This window comes from Patagioenas fasciata, chromosome 3, assembly GCF_037038585.1.
Source record: "Patagioenas fasciata isolate bPatFas1 chromosome 3, bPatFas1.hap1, whole genome shotgun sequence".
In the NCBI taxonomy this organism is placed as follows: Eukaryota; Metazoa; Chordata; class Aves; order Columbiformes; family Columbidae; genus Patagioenas; species Patagioenas fasciata.
The window spans coordinates 23,208,170-23,229,540 of NC_092522.1; the positions used below are offsets into that span (position 1 = coordinate 23,208,170).

The window sequence follows — 21,371 nt, forward strand, 5'->3', positions numbered from 1 at the left end:
GGCTGATGTGGCCCCTGGTGGAAATGAGTTTGACACCTCTGGTATAGAGGATTCAAATGGAGTCAATGTACAGTGGTGTAGTGTATGGTGATTGATTTCTAGGAAGGCATTACTTAGATTAGCACTTGAATCCTTTGCTCTTTATAAATGTTTTCCAGAACCTTAGGGTGGGGGAAAAGATCATTAAAATCGATTCTGTGAAATAGCAGGTTATTTGAGAATTGTTTTTAGTCTTTTACTGAGGTTTCAATGTATTTGTATTTTAAAGAGGAAAGATTCTTGGTGAAATCTTTGTTCACTATGAGTTACATTTAGAGCAAACAGGGTGAGAATGGCCAGTTAGAGCAAGACACTGACATTTTTTAAAAAGAATAAGTGACTTTTGGTAGCATCAGTCTTTTAGGTTGTGCACAGCCCTACAGGCTCTGGTCATAATAAGTGTATATATATAGTGTATTTGTAGTGTTCAGTAAGCTAGAGTTTGTACACATCTCTGATTTATAAAGACCCGCACAGCAACTTGAATTATGCTCCAAAGAACAGAAGGAAAAAAAAAAAAGAAAAAGATGTTATCAGTTGAAGCAACTTAAAGTAACAATCAAGACATGCCAGCCTCTGCGGCTCCTGAGGATGCAGCGCTCCCGCTCTGCTTATGGGCTGAAAACCATGTAAATGGTGTCTAGGAACAGAGACATTTGAAGGCTTACATGGGATTGTATTACTCCTGGACGTTCAAAAGCGAGAGGGGGCAGAGAGGCGTAGAGCGTGGGTCAAGGAACCCCTATCTTTTGGAAACATGGGGTGTTCCCAGAGACCCTGTTCTGCACATTTTTGTGGAAACTCTCGCTGTTCACTGAATTGGTCTTGTCGCGGTGGCCTGCCCAGCGTGTCACCAGAGCAGGGATGACACCCGCTGCGGTAGCGTGTGTGCCCATACGTCATGCACTGCGTGTGGCAAATGGACATAAGCACATCAGAAACCTTCTGCATAATAGACAGTACATACAGTATGTTTTCATGTTAAATTCACACCACACACATCCTAGCTTGGAAAAGGTTAATTAGACACATGGTGCTTGCCTAGTGGGTGTATGTCTATAAAAAAAAAAAAAGAAAAAAAATCTTTATCTTTCACTCTGGAAAAGAGACCAAATGTGACAACTCATTTAAAAATATGTAAGTGGCTCAGGTGGATACTCAAACCCTGATTCAGGAAGGCAAAAGGTCCTCCATGAAAAGGTCACTTTTTCTGTAGCTTAAAGACTTGCTGCTGTTTTCTAGGTGTAAAGCACCAAGACTCACAGAATTCTTTCTTGGCATTTTTGAATGCGCCTACCTCTGCTCTGGATCAATTTGAAGTAAGTGTACAGCTCTTCTAACTCTCTGTTAGTCAATAGAACTCCTGCTGTTACGTGCAGGTTTTATGTGCATAGTTGCTGAGAGTTTGTTAATGTATTTTTATCATATTGCCCCATTTATGTTTGTGTGTGAAAAGATGTGAGGTTTGTGATTTACAGTGCTGTCGGTCTTCTCTTGACCACTAGTAATCATAGTGAATTCTCTCTCCAATCCTGTATGCAGAAGTTTTCCTGATTTTTGTACTGAACATGAAAAGCATAGTTGTTCCAGTTGCCTTTCTTTGTATTCAGAAAAATGCTAAGTAATGCAGATACTGGTTTGGTAAAAATGAGAGAAAATATGTAAAAAATGCTTGAATGTATTCCATGAAGTCATTGGTACTGTATTAGGTTGTTTTCATCTTCTGTTCGTTTTTGCAGAGATCTGTAAAATCCTGGTAATTACTATTCATCTCCTCTTTGTGGATCCTACCTATATAGTTAAAAAATAAATCTGCTTAGTTCCTTTGTCACTTTTAGGCAAAAAAACAGTTAGGTAGAAAACCTGGAAGAAAACAAGTGAAACGACGCTATATGTTTCATTTCTCACTTTTTTAATTAACAGTAATTTTTGTTTTAAAAGAATAGCTGGGGTGAAATACGGGCACCACTTTTACAGTTATACATTGGTCTGAAATTTTCCTGTTGTTTTTTTTTGCCTGATGAGTGTACAAGGTCATCACATTTAGCTATGAAAGAGCATCATCCCTGGTGTTGTTGATGTTCCAAAATGTACTTTCTTTTCATTGTGTATTCGTTAATTCGTTGTTCTCGCTTGAAGTCCTCACAATTAATACCATTTTTTAATTTGCTTTTTAATTATTTATCTTGTAAGTTACTTTCAATATAAAAAGTTTCTTGAGGTATAGCAATATTATTATATTGAGTGAAAGCTGGGAAAACATCTGGTTTTATACAGGGAGTTTATTGATTAATTGTCTATGAAAGGCAATTAATGAAAACTTACTGAGGTAACCACTACTGGCACTAGGTGTTTACAGTTCTTTATTTTTGCACTTTTATTTATACTGAACAGTTTTCTTCATCCATCTCTTTCTCTCTCTCTTTTTTTACTGCTGTTTTCATTAAAATAGGATTCCTTTTCCTCCTCTTCATCCTCATTGATTGATTTTATGGATGACGTAAGTCTTTGACTTTCAAACCAGTAAATCCCTCAATAACAGATACCAGTTGATTGATTTGGAATATTCAGACATTAATGCAGTCAACTTAAAAGATCTGCAAGTGCAGTGGGGAACAGAATATCTCTGTAGTAGCATACTTACACTTATTTATGTAGGCAGCTGTTCCGTTTTAAAGTAAATGTTTTTCTTTAGATGGTAAAAAATTCTTAATTGCAAACAGTTCTTCTAATGGGGAAGAGCTGCTTTTGGGCCTTATCTACTGATATGGCCTGGGGAACATGGTTCCAAAATTACTGGAATGTTTATTTCATTTAGTTCTGTTGCTTCCTAACATTACTTTATCATGAGTTGTATCTAAAAGTTTTCTGATCACTTCAGTGAAATGTTTTTCCTTGCATACGGTTAACTTCTGTTTGCTCAAATAAAATATTGTCTCTTTATTAGTCTATATTGCAAGAAGTGATTTTAATTACAACTGAAGTGAACTTACTACTTTTTCTTGCTATTTGAGATGCAAGTTTTCTGTCAGGACAGTGTTTAAATATTTACCCTGGTTAATTGCATACTAAGGGAATTGAGATAAAACCTGAAAATTGACTGCATTATATTGCGTCCAAACTGAAGTAGTAGGCACATAAAAGTAAATAATAATAAGCTTTCTAAAATCAAAGTGTATACTGTGCATCCATGGTAGAGAACCACCCATTACAACTCTGTAGCTGCGTTGTGTGTGTACGTCTGTGTGTGCTTGTATATATGTGTATAGACACATATTTAAAATAGTATAACCCTATTTGCATTATAATATGATATAATTAATTTTATTCTAGAAATGTCTGCTGTGAAGGGTGTAACAAAGAGCATATAGTATATGGCTCTGTTCTACTGATTGCCTGTCCTTTCACAAACTCTGAAAGAATGCTTTGCTTCTAGGTGCTTATTTTCTGTAAATCAGACCTTAGACAAAACATGGACGTTCATTTGTGGTATGATAGTAGAAGGTATTTGTCTGCACTTTTGCAGAGCATGTAAAAAACGTCGTCTCGCTGATACTGTCAGAATTTTCTTATGCCAAAAAGAAAGAGAGTAGTTTCCTGTCATGGTAAATCTAGAATAAATTAATAATATTTGTATCTTTTATCTGGATTAAAGGGGTGTTCTCTATGTTGCCTGAGTATTAGGAAGACATAGTTTGTATCAGCAGGTTCTGTCATAGAAAGTTACCTTTAAAAATATCCAACGTTCTCTCCTAAAACCTGTTACAAGAGAGTACGTGTGTGTCAGAGTAGCTGATATTGTTCTATTTTGCAAGGGGAAGCTTAGGACAAGAAAGTTTTCCTGGTTGCTGTCTAGTTAATTTTGAAGGACATCAGAGCTTTATTATGCTTTATTTATTGTTGTGGGTTTTGTGTGGGTTTTTTCGGCTTTGGGTTGGGGGGGTTTGTAGTTGGTTTGGTTTTGGTTTTAGTTTTTGTTTGTTTTAAAGAAGGCAGCATGTTTTTTCACAAGCATTTTGACAAAATCATTTATTTTTTCTGTCTTTGCAAGTGAATAATTTTCAACTGGTCTAAGACATCCTTTAGGACATTCTTCTTGATTGGTCTGCCCAGATCAAATCTTTTCAGATACGCATCTTTGAGTCTTATGTAAAATTCCAGCTATTAATACGCATATTGTTGCATGTGGATGGCTTACTGCACTTCCCCTGTTGCATCTTCAGTCTGAGTCCAACAGTAGCATTTTTTTTCTTGGTTTTACTGGGCAAGAGTACATTTCTGGACTGGACTGGCAAGGGGTTGATGTCTCTGACACCGTGACAGATTTCTTTCTCACCTGGCAGAACTGCAAAAGAAGAGAGTTGCCTGTTCAAAGACGGGAAGGGTACCTTGCAGACAAATACAAGACTTGTTGAGTGACTTGTCTTAGAAGGAGAAGTAAAGCTGATATCTGTGTTAGCAGGTGAAAGGTGGTATAATTAAGTTGTGCTTGAAATCAGTTCTACATCTTTCTTTTATTGGACAATTACTGGATTCATTCACAGCGAGACTGATAACATATAACCTCTGATTTATCAAAGTGATTATTTATGTTTTAACTCATTGGGTTGGTTCAATATCAATGGATTAGGCAGATTTAAATTAAAATAAGGATATTAAAAAGCCCCTCCCCACTGGATGTGACCTTCATCCTCTTTCCAATGTCTCTTTTTGATAGGACTTACCTTACAGGGCAGTGTTTCTTCCAGCGTTTCAAGGATAATTAATCTGTGCTTAGTCAAACCTGACAAGTGTGGAGGTTCTTTATGTTAAGACCAAGGAAAAATTAGAAGTGCTCAGGTCAGACTCATGCAGTGCTGCAATATTGATGGGTTCTGGGAAAGTCTCTCCTGTTATCAGGAAACCAAAGTAAATTATTACTAATGCCCATGTTGTTTCTCTGAACTCTGCGCTTTGTTATGGAGTGACAAAGTATACAGCAATATGCAGTTGCAGTTAGATCTTTGCAAGATCTCTGAAGTCTGTTTAACATACAGATGTGTAAGCAGCACCGAGTTGCGTCAATGGATTATATTTGGAGTTTACTGGGGTGGGTATGTCTTGTGTGTCTGCCATCCAAATAACATAATTGTTTATAGCACTCCATGAATGACTGGAGTTAATTCTGATTGTTTTGATGACAAGAATGGTAGCTTTGCAATATCTTCTGGAGAGAAATAAAAACAGATGTCCCCCCCACCTCTGTAGCCTCTGTAGCGGATGCTGGGCAAGAAAAGTAGTATCTTGCTGTTTAGAGGAGTAGCGGTCCCTGTTGGTTTCAGCTATCATCCCTCCTCTAAGCCAAAGACAGATACTTGGTCAGGTTGGCAGAGCTGGTGCCTGAATCCTCACACCCGTGAAAGCGCAGGTGTTGGAAGTGGAGGGTGCCGAGGAGAGCGAGAATGGGTTTTTGCTGTCCCCAGTTTCTCATTTGAATGGGGAGGGAAGTCACCCCCAGTGGCTAATATACTCATTTCTAAATCTTTGCCGCTGTTCCTCCTGTGTGTTGCAGTCTCTCAGTAACATCGTCTAGGTGTTAAGTCTCCTGTGTTCACTAGAAATGTCTGAAAATGGAAGTGTTGGGTTTTGGTTTTTTTCTGGATGGATCTGTGTGTGTCTCACTAGCTATTAGAAGCAATTGACTTGTTTTATTTAAAGGTGAATTTGTGATTATATAATAACAGTAAAATGGAATCCCGTTTTCCCTTGACAAAATTATTTTCCCCACTTGCTAGAAAATATGATTTTTCCCCTGTTATCAACACATTATGAAGTAAAAATAGATTTCTTAAATAATCCTGCAGTCTGTTCTCACACATAGTCCCCATGGGCTTTGGTCAGACTGAACAAATCTGAACCACAGAATAAATTCTGTTCTGAATTCTCATTATTAAATACTAAACAGAATAAGCCATAGTAGTGTGTGGTGAGAGCCGTGACTCTACCTGCACATTCACAATTAAGTTTAGAATAAGTATGCTTGTTAAGGTACTCTAAATTGTCATATTGCACCTGCAAGAGATTGTTTTATTAATCTTGTTCAAAATACAGAGATAGTGTAACATAGTCTGCAGTTTCACTGCTCTTGTCCAGTGTAAAATTACAGGCTTTAAAATAACTGTTTGGGTTTCTTGACGTTTCTTTCCTCTTGTTGCCTCGTTTTCAAAATACTTGTAAAAGCAAACATGTTTTGTGTGTGTCTCAACACTACCTCTGGAGATAGAGAACGACGAATTCTGAGCTGATGTATGTGTCACTGTTTGGTTTTGTAACATATTATCCTCCTTTCTTTGTTAAAGCGCTCTCCTTCCTGTATTCCAGCTAACAAAGGCAGACGTGTAAGAGGCTGTCCTACTCTATGTGGCCCTTTATTTTTTGCCTGTTGTGTACATGCCTTTGTTTAATGTATGGATTGTGTATTTACCTCACTGCATGTCTTGTGCTGCTGCTGCTGTTTGCTGCTGCTGCTGTGCTTATTTTTTTGTTCGTTTTACAGCTGTGAGCTATAAGCTTTTGGGGTATTTCATTTGGTAATCCTGTGGCCAGAACATCACAGTAACTGAGAAGATGCTTTGGGTACTTCCTCATTTCAATATGAAAATTGTTTGAGAAAGGCTGTTTGTTCCCTTGCCCTTAGCAGGGGGCATGTGTTGAGTTATGGGATTGCCTATAGAAGGCAAAAGTCTGGCATTTGGGAGGCATTTCGTAGGAAATGGTAGAAGATATTACAGTACAGAGATAAATAAATGGGAAGTGGGAAATTCAGTAAATTGGGGCCTCAAGGAGGGCAGGTAAAATTCATACAAGGAAAACAAAATTGGATGTATTTTTGTCTGTTCAGCTGGAAAGCTCTATGACGTTTCAAAAATTAAGGTGGATTTTTAAACATGGTGTTATCAAAGCTTTGTCAGACTGAATTGGTACCACATATGCTATGTCCATTTTCAAGTCGTACTGCCACTTTTCTTTCTTTTATACACATACGATGATAGGAATAGCAAAGTGTATGAAACATTTGTACTGAATATTCAATAAACAAGCAATAATGCCCCCCACATCTAATAATCATGGAATCATAGAATCATTTTGGTTGGGAGAGACCCTTAAGATCATTGAGTCCAAACATAACCTAAATCTAGCACTAAACAATGTCCCTAAGAGCCTCATCTGTGCGTCCTTTAAATACCTCCAGGAACGGTGACTCCACCATTTCCCTGGGCAGCCTGTTCCAGTGCTTCACAACCCCTCCTGTGAAGAAATTTTTTTTAATTTCCAATCTGAACTTGCCCTGGTGCAACTCGAGGCCATTTCCTCTTGTCCTATCACTTGTTACTTGGGAGAAGAGCCCAACACCCTCCATGCTACAACCTCCTTTCGGATAGTTGCAGACAGCGATAAGGTCTCCCCTCAGCCTCCTTTCCTCCAGGTTGAACAGCCCCAGTTCCCTCAGCCGCTCCTCATCAGACTTGTGCTCCAGGCCCCTCACCAGCTTCGTTGCCCTTCTCTGAACTCTCTCCAGCACCTCAATGTCTTTCCTGTAGTGAGGGGCCCAAATCTGAACACAGGATTTGAGGTGGGGCCACACCAGTGCCGAGTACAGTGGCACAGTCACTTCTCTAGTCCTGCTGGCCACACTATTCCTGATACAAGCCAGGATGCTGTTGGCCTTTTTGGCCACCTGGGCACACTGCTGGCTCATGTTCAGCTGCTGTCAATCAACACCCCCAGATCCCTCTCTGTCAGGCAGGTTTCCAGCCACTCTTCTCTGAGCCTGAAGCGCTGCCTGGGGTTGTTGTGACCCAAGGGCAGGACCCAGCACTTGGCCTTGTTGAACCTCATACAACTGGCCTCAGCCCAACGATCCAGCCGGTCTAGATCCCTCTGTATGGCCTTGCTACCCTCCAGCAGACCAACACTCTCACCAACTTAGTGTCATCTGCAAACTTACTGATGGTGCACTCCATCCCCTCATCCGGATCATTGATAAAGAGATTAAACAGGGCCCAATACTGAGCCCTGGGGAACACCACTTGTGACCAGCCACCAACTGTATTTGCCTCCATTAAACAACTCTTTGGGCCCAGCTATCCAGCCAGTTCTTGATCCATCACAGAGTGCAGCCATCCAGGCCATGAGCTGCCAGCTTCTCCAGGAGAATGTTGTGGGATGCGATGTCAAACATCCACAGCCTTTCCCTCATCACAGAATCACAGAATGTTAGGGACTGGAAGGGACCTCAAAAGATCATCCAGTCCAATCCGCCCACCGGAGCAGGAACACCCAGATGAGGTTACACAGGAAGGTGTCCAGGCGGGTTTTGAATGTCTCCAGAGTAGGAGACTCCACAACCTCCCTGGGCAGCCTGTTCCAGTGTTCTGTCACCCTCACTGTGAAGAAGTTTCTTCTCATATTTGAGTAGAACCTCCTGTGTTCCAGTTTGTATCCATTGCCCCTTGTCCTATCATTGGTTGTGAGCAAGAAGAGCCTGGCTCCATCCTTGTGACACTCGCTCTTTACATATTTATAAACATTAATGAGGTCACCTCTCAGTCTCCTCTTCTCCAAGCTAAAGAGACCCAGCTCCCTCAGCCTTTCCTCATAAGGGAGTTGTTCCACTCCCTTAATCATCTACTAGTTGGGTCACCTTGTCAGAGAAGGAGGTCAGGTTGGTCAGGCAGGACCTGCCGTTCATAAACCCATGCTGACTGGGCCTGATTTCCTGGTTGTCGTGTATGTGCCGTGTGATGGCACTCAGGGTGATCTGCTCCATGACCTTCCCTGGCACTGAGGTCAGACTGACAGGTCTGTAATTCCCTGGATCCTCTTTCCAGCCCTTCTTGTAGATGGGCATCATATTTGCCAACTTCCAGTCAACTGGAACCTCCCCAGTTAGCCAGGATTGCTGACAGATAATGAAAAGTGGCTTGGTGAGCACCTCCATCAGCTCCCTCAACACCCATGGATGGATCCCATCTGGCCCCATATACTTGTGTGTGTTGAAGTGGGGTAGCAACTTCAAATCCTGTAATAGTAGATCAGATTCTGTGTGTTTTGCGGGCTTTTTATGTTCACAAGTAAATAAAAAATATATTTGTTCAGCAGTTGTCTTCAGCCACAAAGGCTTTGTAGCACATTCCAGAAAGGTTCCATCATTTATATTATAATTGTATTACACTTTTAAGAGACATCATGAAAATTCTTTGGTACTCGGATGCTACTTGGAGGGGGAAAGCCTTTGGAGTATCTTGAAATATTTATGAGATGATAGATTAGATCTCGGAGTTTAACTTGCAAAAGAAAAGGAATGGCTATTTCTTGCTATGAAATGTTTGCCTGTAGTTACTGATTTGCCTTGTTTATTAATAGCAGTTTTAAGAGGGAGGTAGAATTTTTTGAGGTGGACTTTGAGTGGACTTTGAGTGGACTCCAGGTTTTCCCATGTTTAGACTTGATTTTAAAAAAAGTTTAAAATAATTGAAACTATTTCTGTATCTGGGGATTTACTACTAAAAGCATCCATGTTTCTAATACTGAATAATGCTTCCAATTATTATTTGCTTCTGATAAACCTGAGCACAAAATGTTTGCTTTACTACTAATTTTTGCCTCAGTGGTTGAAACACATGATCTATGTGTAGAAAACAGGTGTATCCCAGTGTGAGAATTTCCCATTTCCATTACAGAAGTCCTTGCAGGCATCTTAATATGCTGAAGTTGATTAAGCTGATGAGCATTCTCCACCAGATAATTTTTTTTGAAGGCCATGATGAAACTAGAAGCCATCAGACTTAACTCACTACTATTAAAAAGAAAAAGGGAAAAAAAAGGGGGAGGGAGGAAGGAGAAAAAACCAAAACCAAACAAAACCATCTGCAGTGGCACCTGTTCGCTACCATGACTGAGTTTCTGGAGAACAGGACTGTATATGCATGTGTAAGAATGGCTTGGCAATATATGTTATTCCCAAAAGGCAGTAGAGTTTGTGGAATCCTTAGTGTGATGTCAGTGACAAATGAGATGAAAAACACTGGAACGTTCACATGCTTTCTCTAAGCGCTGCTGCATATTTTAGTTTGTGTGCAAGCCAGGCAAATCCTTCACAGTGGGAAACTGATGATGCTATTGCTCCAGAAAAGCCAGGCATGCGATGGAAGCCTTCTGCAGGCCTTCAGCTTTTAGTTTTGTTATTACTAGGGAAAAGCATCCTCATCTCACTTTTTTTTTAATTTAAATTTACATAGAAAACTTTGATCTGGAGATGTCTTATTTTCAAGGAAGAATCCCACACTCTCTGATTTTTCAGTTGCGCTGACAAAAGAGGATTTGTTAGCCAAGATACCTGGTCGTATCGATATACTTTGTTGTTCAGTATAGTTCTGGGTTGGGCTTAGTTTCATTGTATATCAAGGAGTCGACTAGGAAAATAGTCTCTTGAAGAAACTATATTCCTGGTAAAGATGTTTTTGCAGTTTAAGTGGGGTAGAAACCCCCTCCACAATTCTCTGTGAATATAATTAACACTAACCTAAGGAAATACGGTGTTTGCTCTGCCTTTTCTCCTTATTTTGTCCTAAGTATGTTTGCAGTGATTTCCATGCGCTATATGGGAATTCACTTTAGAAAGTGATAACAAAAAGGTAACAAATCTCTACTACCAGTGGACAAAACCCAGTAGTGTTTAGAAAACATCCACCTTTTAAAAATGCTGAATTACAAGTCTCCTCAAGTGTTTATCAGGCCCCTGAACTAGCAGCTCTTATGCATGTGCTCAGCTCTCAGCAGAAGCCTTCGCGTGTTCATATTCAATAATTTTCATTGCATTTTTATACTTTATTTAAGAAGTTGCTTAAAACTGAATTTCTATCCTCTCAGTTCTCTCTTAGGAATTCTACTGCTCCCATATCTTATTTTGGTAAGAGCCAAGAATGTTTTTTTAATGATGCTTTTGATTTATTTTTTCATTTTTGTTTTGTTTTGTTTTTTTTGTCTTGAATTGTTCTCCTAGATTGATTCAGTTGAGAATTTTACATTGTCTAATACTCCATCACGGGATGAAGATAGCAAGTCTCATCTCCATTCAAGATCACGGTCTCCTTCTACAGCTAGTGAGATTGAACCAATTGAGGTACTTCAGTGTTGATGAATCTTTGTCTTTTTTTTTTTAAGGAGTAACTGTTTCACTCATAAAAATTGCTATTGCAAATATTTTATTTAGAATTAAGCTCACTCCTCTGCAGAGAGACTGTTTAGAACCGTGAAATAGCCAGTGAACTGCGTTTTGGGGAATGTCGCATTTTCTTTCACATATGGTTAGTTGATTAGGGATGGGAACTATGTTGAATTAATTATTAGATACAGTCTCTCTTCATAACATATCCTCAGTTGTGAATATTTAAGAAATGTTGGCACAAAGTTAATGTTATACTGTAGTTTGTAAGAGCATGTTTTGGAGTCCTGCTGAAATTCTTGTCAAAACCTAGTATTATTCAGGCTCTGCAACTATTATTACGTATTCCCTTTCCTTGTTAAAAAATGTAACTCTCTGATTATTTTAAATTAGAAAAAATTCAATCAAAGATAATACAAAGTTATTTTTGATGTTTAAGAGATGAAGCTTGCACATCATTTTGCTGAGAAATAAGATTTGGTTTTCTGAGTCCTTTCCTGTGTTTGGTTTCAGTGTCTGTATGTTTGGGGATGCGGTGGGTGGGATGTTCTAGTCTTTTTACTTTTTTCAGGCTATCTTTGATAGTGCGTATTTGATGTCTTATTGATCCTTTGGGGACTATGTTCAGGTTACAGATCATCCTCCCCGTTCAATTCACACACCAACCATGAGGACGGCATACATTGGATCGGGACTCTCTGCACCAAAGGTATTCAGTCAAGCGTTCACGCTTTTTATATAGTAAGGGAAAAAATAACACTCGTGGGCAACAGCTTCAGGAGAATTGTTTATCACAGTAATCTTAGCAGAACTGACTGGAAGCGTTGTTTATATGCAAGCTGGTTGCTTTCTAAAATTTAAAACCACTCATTCTTATATTATGTGGTGTGACCAGTTGTCCTAAACATTCCACTGTAGCACCACGCAGGCATTTGATTATAGGAAAAACAGTCGTTTGGCCATTAGAAAGAGGTAAATGAACCAGAACATGTGGAAAGGAAAAGAGACTTCCTAGAAAGGGGGTGTTTTCCAACCTTCCTTTATCCTCTGCGTAGAATAAGGCTGATGTCACTGTGGGCCAGTCTCGGATGAGGACATCTTTGTGCTAATTACATGCTTGTTTTTGAGAAAAGGCAAAGAGTAAGCCAAAAATCTAACCATAGATTTGCATTTTTTGTAAGCAACATAGAGTGAGCGCCACAGCCAGCACTACAGCACTGGAATTCCAGTTTTTCTGGCTTTTTACTTGCATGAACACTGACTTTACATCAGTCGTTGAAATTATTTTGATGTTGGCCAAATAAGTCTATCAGTGTATGCTCGTTCACAGTGAATTGCAGATATTCAAGAAAATAAGGAATAAGATACAAGCTGTTAAAGGAAAAATTTTCACATAAAAGTTTCAGAAGTACCTCAATGGCTTAGGAGTCTTCTGTATATTTAAAAAAACGACAGTTTTTCTCCGACTAATCAATGAAGTTAGTCTTTATAATAGATCTGGTTCTCTGCTTCAATAAATTGCAAAGTAGCAAAATACTTTATTTTTGTAAAGGAAGGCTAAAAATTTTGATCAGTGTTCTGTTGGCAATGTCCTAGTAGATCAATTAGTAAAAAAAAAACCCTAAGTGCACTTGGAACCATGTGAAACACATTTTACTGTGCACATCATTTCATTTTTGCAGCTATTATGCTCAGTGAGTAATGATTTGCTTTCTAATTTATTATGTTCCCTAACCTTCTTACTTTATGATTGGATCAGTTTTTAAAGAGTATTGTTTCTGTGCAAATTTCAAAACAAGACATCCATCTGTAGACAGAAAGCTGCCATTGTAACAGTAAAACTTTCATTAAATATGGATGAAGTTTGAGCCCTTAGCAGTGATATCTTATGCTGTGAAAAACAAAAAAGCGAATAAAATTTTAATATACCTACTCCTTAAAGCAGTCTGTGTAATTTTCTTATTTCAGATTACATACATTATCCAGGTTGTGTGGACAGCCTTGTGTTCACCCTGTGCTTTATCCTTTCGCCACCACTACCTACTTTTCTATAAAACCTCCCAGCGAATCAGCTTCCTGGATTTTATATAAGGCTGTTCATGAATCATACTGCCACATTACATAGCCATTTAGCCTTGATATCATAGCATCAGCACTGCCATCCTTGAGGGGAGAGAGAGAATTAAAACACTTATGTAGTCTGTGTTCCCAAGAACTAATGAAAATCCCTTTCAAAATTAACTTCATCTATACTTGTGCTTTTAAATTTGGTGTTCTGAGAATTGCTTGTGCCTGACACTATAAAAATGAACTCTGTCATGCTTTGTGGCATAAAATTAGGATTTGGAAAAAGTCTGATATTTTGCTTTGAACTAAGGCAACGCTGCTTACAGAAGCTTGGAAGATGCTGTGGTGGGTTGACCTTGACTGACCACCAAGTGCCTACCAAGCACATACAAACACAAGATCAACTTCTAGTGTGTAACGGAGTAGTTTCGGCGACTTTCCTATCTGCAATGGAAGCGAACTCGTGTTCTGAGACAAGGTCCAGTTTCCATGGTTTCATTTACGGAGGATGGTTTAAATGATAAATAACAAGCACTGATAAGGAATTTTTTCAGCCCAATTGTTGGGGTTCAGATTTCATTTCAGTGAAGACGAATGAACTAACTTATTAAATGTACCTATGCAGTCTAATGTCTGTGAAAAAAAAATAAAGAACTGTTCTTCCGAAGTGTCACACGTACTAACATCATTGTCTGCTTGTTTCACAGCCTAAAGCCCACCAGTTTGTAGTGAAGTCATTTAATACACCAACAAAATGCAATCAATGCACATCTCTGATGGTCGGTTTAATACGACAGGGCTGTACTTGTGAAGGTAAGCACTTGGAAAAGCAGGAAACCTGCACTGAAGTTCTTACAGACACAAATTGTGTGATAATGTGGGATTCTACTGTTTGTATTTTAAATAACAGAACATAATCTTGGGCTTCAGTCTTTCAACAGTAGGAGCCAAGCACTTTGAACAGCTTGCGTAACAGATTACTTCATTATCTGGGGACATACTTATTCCAGTTGGTGGTAAAAGAGCTTAGTTCAGTTTACTTAAAATAGCAATAAGGGGCCACAGTCAGTGATCAAGTATGATGACAGCAGCTTTGCTTTCTGATTTAGGGCAAAATGTCAGACGGCTTTGACATTCACTACCACTTTTGCTTCTTCCCAGGACTAATTTATCCTAGGTTTGTATGTTCACAGAATGTCACTCATGTTTTAGAGGAGCTTCCAGCTGTTTGTTACTAGTAGAGTTGGGCCTAGAGGAAATCATAGAGATTGTCTCAGTGTGAGCTTCTAGTTAGGCTCTTTCTTACCTGGATGAAACCAGACTGTATATCCGTATATCTCTGAAAATGAGAAAATCAGAATTTAGAGTAGATAAAAGCATGAACTGCTGCTGTACTCAGACTTAAACTTCTGTCTCAGTATAGCACAGTTCAGTTAAACTATTCAATTGTTGGTCAAAAAAGTCATTGTCATTATTATAGCTTTTGCACTGCACAGGAAGTAACCATCAAATCTTTTTTTTCTTCTCCATCCAAGTATGTGGATTCTCTTGCCACGTGACCTGTGCAGACAAGGCTCCTGCAGTGTGTCCGATCCCTCCCGAACAGACCAAGGGACCTTTGGGAATAGATCCGCAGAAAGGCATAGGAACAGCTTATGAAGGACATGTCCGAGTAGGTATCAGGTAGCTGCATTTGGGACACATATATTAAATATGTTGTTTTCCAGAGCTGTAATTAAGCTCTAACTGGGGCTTCAGGTGGGATCGCTTCAAATTTTTACAAAGCAGCTCTTAGCATTTTCAACAGTAATTCTCTCTCCATCTCTGTCAGCCATCGTGCTTTGTGTTGGTCTTGAATAGTCCATCTCTAGAGATCAGATCATCCTTGAGGGCCTGTGAGTTTTTGAGTCTTTCTGTTATTGCCAGTACTGTTTAGGGTCATTGGTGTGGCTACTTGGACATAAATACTAAAAAAATTACTCGGCATAGTTTTGGCCATATTCCTGTTGACCATCTGGAGATGGGTTTTTTTCTCTATATTTGTCAATATAGCTTTGAAGGAGTTTGTGAAATAAGAACAGAGAATCTGGTGCTATGAATGTTTTAAATAATCTATTGTGTTGTCTTTATGGCTGTGTTTGATGCTCTCACTGCACCCATGCTATTGCTTATGTTGCTTAGTGTTATCTCTGCATGAAAACTTGTCAGCCTAGGTGAGAGAATTTTGGGTTTTTTTTATTATCGGTTGGCTTTTTGACTGCATGCAAACTTACAGAGAGTTGATCAGAATTTATTTTGCTAAAGGTACCAAAACCAGCTGGAGTAAAGAAAGGTTGGCAGAGAGCACTGGCAGTGATCTGTGATTTTAAACTCTTCCTGTATGATGTAGCAGAAGGAAAAGCATCCCAGCCCAGCGTGATAGTGAGCCAGGTCATAGACATGAGGTAAGCTGTTTGGTGCTGAGTGGGAGCTTTTCAGAGGCATTGGGAGGTTGGGTTTTTTTCTGCTTTTTGTGAAATCAGTAAGCAAGCTCCAGAGCTTTTATGAAACACTGTAATCTTTGAGAGCCTCTAATTTCTCAGAGAAAAGCAGTATTTTCAGTTAGCCTGAACTCCACTTGCATGTTCATATGTGGCAATTTGAACTGCCATTACTACTTCATGTGCCAAAATGCATCTGTTCAGTTGGATAGAAGATCAGGAATGAATAAAGAAGAAAAATACATTACTTTGGGATTGAGTAGAGTTTTGAAAGATGGGCAAAAATCTGTTGTAGCATAAAATTAATACCATTTTTGATCCATAAGGGCTAAATAGTTTGCTCCCACTGTCTTCTGTATTACTGAAATACTACCAGCTTCACTGAAGGTTGAGAATATTTGACATATCGACCAAGTAACCTCTGAACTAGGTTAATTTATCCAGGTAGTCTCAAACCGCTGTAGTGGTTTGTTCCTCTCCCAGTGAGTTTGGATTTTTATGAAAGAGTTGGAGAGGTGTTCTTGGTTCAGTCTTATTTTTTAAGTGTTTTAAAGGTTTTAATTTAAAAAGACAAAACACAGACACTCTGAATAGATGTATCTCCATCAACATTTTCCAGGAATTAATTAGCATTGCGTTTGTGAGTGTCACCTGCAGAAAAAAGAAAGGATAGTTTTAAAAATTTGATCTTAGTGCTGTCTTATTGTGTCCTTCACAAAACAAAGCCATTGGTACTATGGAAAAATAAGTAACAAACATACAGCTTTTACTCTCTCTAACTCTTTTCCAATAATGTTTGTGGTTTCCATAAGGGATGAAGAATTTTCAGTGAGTTCTGTCTTGGCCTCCGATGTCATCCATGCAAATCGAAAAGATATCCCCTGTATTTTCAGGGTAAGTGTTACGTTGAACCTCGTAACCCAGAAGTAGAGGGTTTCACGGTGGGATGTACAGTGTCCAGTCACTGACAGCTTGCTAGTATTGAATTTCCTTTGCACGTTCTGGTTGCATGGTATCCATGACAGCTGCAGCAGTGCATAAGGATCTGTACATATATAATTTTCATGATAAAAATAGCACTTGAACATTTAGACAAGTTCTCATTGCCCCTTTACAAGGGTTTTATTTTTTTTAACCTTTATAATAAGATTTACTTTTCTCCTGTTAGTCATGTGAAGTTTTTCTGTTATGACTTTTGACATTTTCCTTTGCTAAAATTGCCTTCTGCTTCTCAGTGTAATTTATTCTGTTATTCCTTGAAGTATTTATTTTGTAGATTTTCATTGTTTATATACATTGAATCTCTGAAAACTCCTATTCATCAGGTAGTCAGTATAGAAATGGAGTGTAAAATACTCATCAAAATTTATGTCTGTTATCTGGTATCACGATTTTGCTATTGTTGGCTTTTTCTAGTATTCTTATTTGTACTAGATATTCTATTGGATTTTTTACTGCAATGAAATATCTTTGGTGTCTTATTAATTACCCTATAATTTCTTTACTGTACCATTGCACTTCTTGTTTTTCTGGCTTTCAGCCTGCTCATTGCTCTACATGCTGAGATGAGAGAAACCGACAAAAGGGGCTTTCATTTCGGTCTATAAAAGCTGTACCAAATACAGGAAAACAGTCATGGATCATTCTTTCCATAAAGACCATTCCTATTCTATTAAGCTATTAATGAAAACTATTGATCTTTAAAAAAATACAGAATACTGCGTAAGAAATACTTTTCATTATAAAATTGCTGTGAGAAACAGATTACTATCTCATTTAGGGCAGACATTTCCAAATTATAGAATAAGTACAAATGCATTTAGAATAAAGCCACAGTTTTCTCAGTTCTTTGCTCAGTTACTCACATCTACAGGTTTTTCTGCTGTGGGTTCTTGATTGTGATAGAGTGTTTTGTATTAACTAAGGGTAAATTTTTGCATTCTTAGTTCAGACAGCTAATTAAAAGGGTACGTACAGGCATCTGATATCCTTGTAAAAAATGGTCACAGTGAATTCTTTTATTGTTTACCACTTAAAATATATGTTTTGTGATTTTCCAGGTCACAGCTTCCCAGCTCTCTGCATCCAGTAATAAGTGCTCAATCCTGATTCTAGCAGATGGTGAGAATGAGAAAAGCAAGTGGGTAGGGGTGCTCAATGAGTTGCACAGGATCTTGAAGAAGAACAAACTCAAAGACCGCTCAGTCTATCTTCCCAAGGAAGCTTATGACAGCACCTTGCCCCTCATCAAAACAACACAGTCAGCAGCAATCATAGGTATGAAATTAATAAGAAGAAAGCTCTGCGAAAAATGCATATGCTAAAAGCGTGCTTTTTTTGCAAAAACGTTAAATAGCGTTATCTACTGAATAGAGAGTAGTATGTAGTGTTCTTTTCCCATACTGAAATGTGCCTGGGTTTGAGAGAAGTGCATTGTACTACCCAGTACTTTTGTCAGACCTTTAAGAATGTTCACACGTATTCATAATTATGAGGAATTTTGACTGAGAATTGGACATTATTCTTTTGTTATTCTGTAAACATAATTCCATAACTGGGCAAAACTATAGAACAGACATAAATCACTGACTTAACAAAATCTACATGTGGGACCAAAGAAAAAACATGAGAGCAGAGAATGAATTTAGTAATTTTAAGTGCTACTGCATAAAGTATGTTCAATTCGGATTATTTAAATATGATATTATATTTATTTAAAAATTGGTAGTCTGCTTAAGTTCTCTGATGGCTTTTTAAAAATGATGTTTCTTGTGTTACTTCTACAAACAGGAGAAATGGGAAAAAACTTTTTTTTTTTTTCAGAAATTTTAAAGATTGGGAGGTTAGCAGTGTTGTTACATGGATGTGTTGGGTTTGGCTTCATATTTGTTTATTTCAAGATATTAAAAAACTGTCTCTGTTAATCAGATTACTGTTGTTGAAGAAGTATTTCCAAAGGAAAATATCTTTTTTTTTTTCCCCTTAATATCACAGACCATGAAAGAATAGCTCTGGGGAATGAAGAAGGGTTATTTGTTGTGCATGTCACCAAAGACGGTAAGAGATTAGGAACTGGTAATAATTTCCTTAATATTAAATAACTCGAATGTGAATTTGTAACATTTTTTTCTCTTTCAATATCCTCTGGTTTCATTTTTCTTAATTTACTGTATTATCAGCTGGGCAGCCCCATATGAGAGCTGGTAACCAAGAAGGTGTTCTGTGGGCTTTCTGGTTTGGGTGTCCTTTCCAGTGACAAAGATCCAGCATCTGAAATGCAGACAACGGTTTTGTTCTCCTGTTTGAATCAGGCTCAATATGGAATTCAGACCAAGTCGCTCAGGGCTTTGTCCAATTGGGTCTTGAAAATCCTGAAGGATGGAGGTTCCACACTCTCTCTGGGCTGCCTATTGCAAAGTCTATTTATTCTTAAAATGAAGCATCTTCTTTGTGTGTCCAGCTGGAACCTCCCCTGTTTCAATTTGTGACCAATGTAGCCTGTTCTCATACTGTGCACCTCGGTAAAGAGCCTGGCTTGATCTTTTCTGTAACCTTCTTGGAAATGAGATGAAAACTTACGTTCAGCATTGTAAACAAATGTAATGACAGATGCCCAAGCTAATTCAACAAGCAACATATTTAGTTGTGTGTTGCAGTTCTTTGATGGTTTTCCTTTATTCAGTAGTTTTGTGGCTCAAAACCATTTTCTGAAATGAACGCTGAAATAATACAACGGTTGTTATTGCATCGGATGTGCTCCTCCTTTTTTCTGATGATGAAAAGCCAAAGGTCTATCCAACATTGTTACGTCTGGTAGCATTAAAGTACAAATTTTAATTCTGTACTTTTTAATATTGCAGGGAAGCAATAAAGGGGATTTCTTGTGATTATTTCATAGTTTATCTGTACAAATATGTATGTTTTAATCAATTCACACTTCAACATTATTTACTTGGACTTTGGGGGGTTTTGTTTGGTTTTTTTTAGAGATAATCCGTGTTGGAGACAATAAGAAGGTTCATCAGATTGAGCTAATCCCAAGCGAACAGCTCATTGCAGTAATCTCAGGACGAAACCGGCACGTGCGGCTTTTCCCTATGGCCGCCCTGGATGGAAGGGAGACTGAGTTTTATAAGCTGGCAGAGACAAAAGGCTGTCAGTCAATAGTTTCTGGACACGTGCGCCACGGAGCTCTTACCTGCCTGTGTGTAGCTATGAAAAGGCAGGTCCTCTGTTATGAACTAAATCAGAGTAAGACGCGTCACAAAAAGATCAAGGAGATCCAGGTCCAGGGCAATGTCCAGTGGATGTCAATCTTCAGTGACCGTCTTTGCGTGGGCTACCAGTCAGGTTTCTTAAAATACCCCCTTCACGGAGAAGGCAGCCCATACAGTCTGCTCCATCCAGATGACCACACGCTATCATTTGTCTCGCAGCAGCCAACTGACGCCATCTGTGCAGTCGAAATCTCAAATAAAGAATACCTGCTGTGTTTTAGCAGCGTAGGGGTTTACGTTGACTGCCAGGGCCGAAGATCTAGACAGCAAGAACTGATGTGGCCCGCAACTCCATCTTCCTGCTGTAAGTGTCTCAGTGTACTTGCTGTTATACATTGAGGTGATCACTGCTTGTATTAATGTCCACAGGAAGTTAAGTTCAAGGATAATGACCTGACAGGTAAATGGATGCTCTCAGCATTTTTAGTCTAGTCAGAGGGTTTATTCCTGACTTTATTTATGCTAGTTTTGACTGCTCTGTCACTGAGCTATACTGCCGTAGCACAAAGAGGAGTCAAGAGTCAGGATTTCTAACTCTGATGTCCAGTTTCTAAACACATGGTCTGATCTCTAAAATGGCCAAGAGCCTCAGATCCTACAGAACCTTCACTAGCACTGAGATTGTGCTTCGGCTCAGCATTTTGATTCAAGCTTCCTTGATGTTCAGAGTCATCAAGATCTGGTAGTTTGACTTGTTTTTCTCTAATGGTGACTATTCCTACTTTATGTTTTTTTTTCCTTTTCTTACTCATTCATTCCCTCTTCCTCAGCAGTTTTTGATGACACTGTTCTAATTCATCTCCTCTCTACTTTTTTTAAATCAATTTTTAAGTTTTCCCTCCTCACTTCCAAATACAATGTATGGCAGGCAGTATAAAAAATGTATTTCATAACCTTAAATGAAAAATACTGTAATTTTTCAAGATTTCAGTTGCCAGCAAGAATTGTGTTAAACATTTATTGTACATTTTTTCAAAGCTGAGGCTTTATCATTGTGACAGTTGGAGGAAAAAATACCTGCAATGCCTGTCGTCTTCTTTTTAATCTCCTTCTGAATGCAGATAAAGATTAGCCAAATTTGTCCTCAGGGTGTCTGTGAATGAGCCCAGTCTTCTGCTGATTTTTAAAACAGTCTGTGACAGCAGCGCAGTCACACTGCAGAGGAGAGGAGCATTTCACCACATTTGAGTGAAGCCCCTTCTGAACCTGGAAGGAGCAACTTTTACAGGCTGTAATGTCATTTCGGGTTTTCAGGCAAGAGTGTGATTATTACAGTGGACTCAGATAATGAATGAATCAATA

The 21,371-nt window shown here is 38.7% G+C and overlaps 1 protein-coding gene across 8 annotated transcripts in view; it reads left to right on the forward strand.

Moving 5' to 3' along the window:
* The window catches only part of CDC42BPA (CDC42 binding protein kinase alpha), a 194,235-nt gene that overhangs the window by 148,397 nt on the left and 24,467 nt on the right, over positions 1–21,371 (forward strand). For all 8 annotated transcript variants that reach the window (XM_065834823.2, XM_065834821.2, XM_071805938.1 and 5 more), the window contains 10 exons: positions 1,282–1,358; positions 11,084–11,203; positions 11,874–11,954; positions 14,020–14,125; positions 14,848–14,984; positions 15,617–15,756; positions 16,605–16,686; positions 17,853–18,069; positions 18,787–18,849; positions 19,780–20,373. In XM_065834823.2, the coding sequence (XP_065690895.1) occupies positions 1,282–1,358; positions 11,084–11,203; positions 11,874–11,954; positions 14,020–14,125; positions 14,848–14,984; positions 15,617–15,756; positions 16,605–16,686; positions 17,853–18,069; positions 18,787–18,849; positions 19,780–20,373 (1,617 nt within the window). The remainder of the gene's footprint in view (positions 1–1,281; positions 1,359–11,083; positions 11,204–11,873; positions 11,955–14,019; positions 14,126–14,847; positions 14,985–15,616; positions 15,757–16,604; positions 16,687–17,852; positions 18,070–18,786; positions 18,850–19,779; positions 20,374–21,371) is intronic.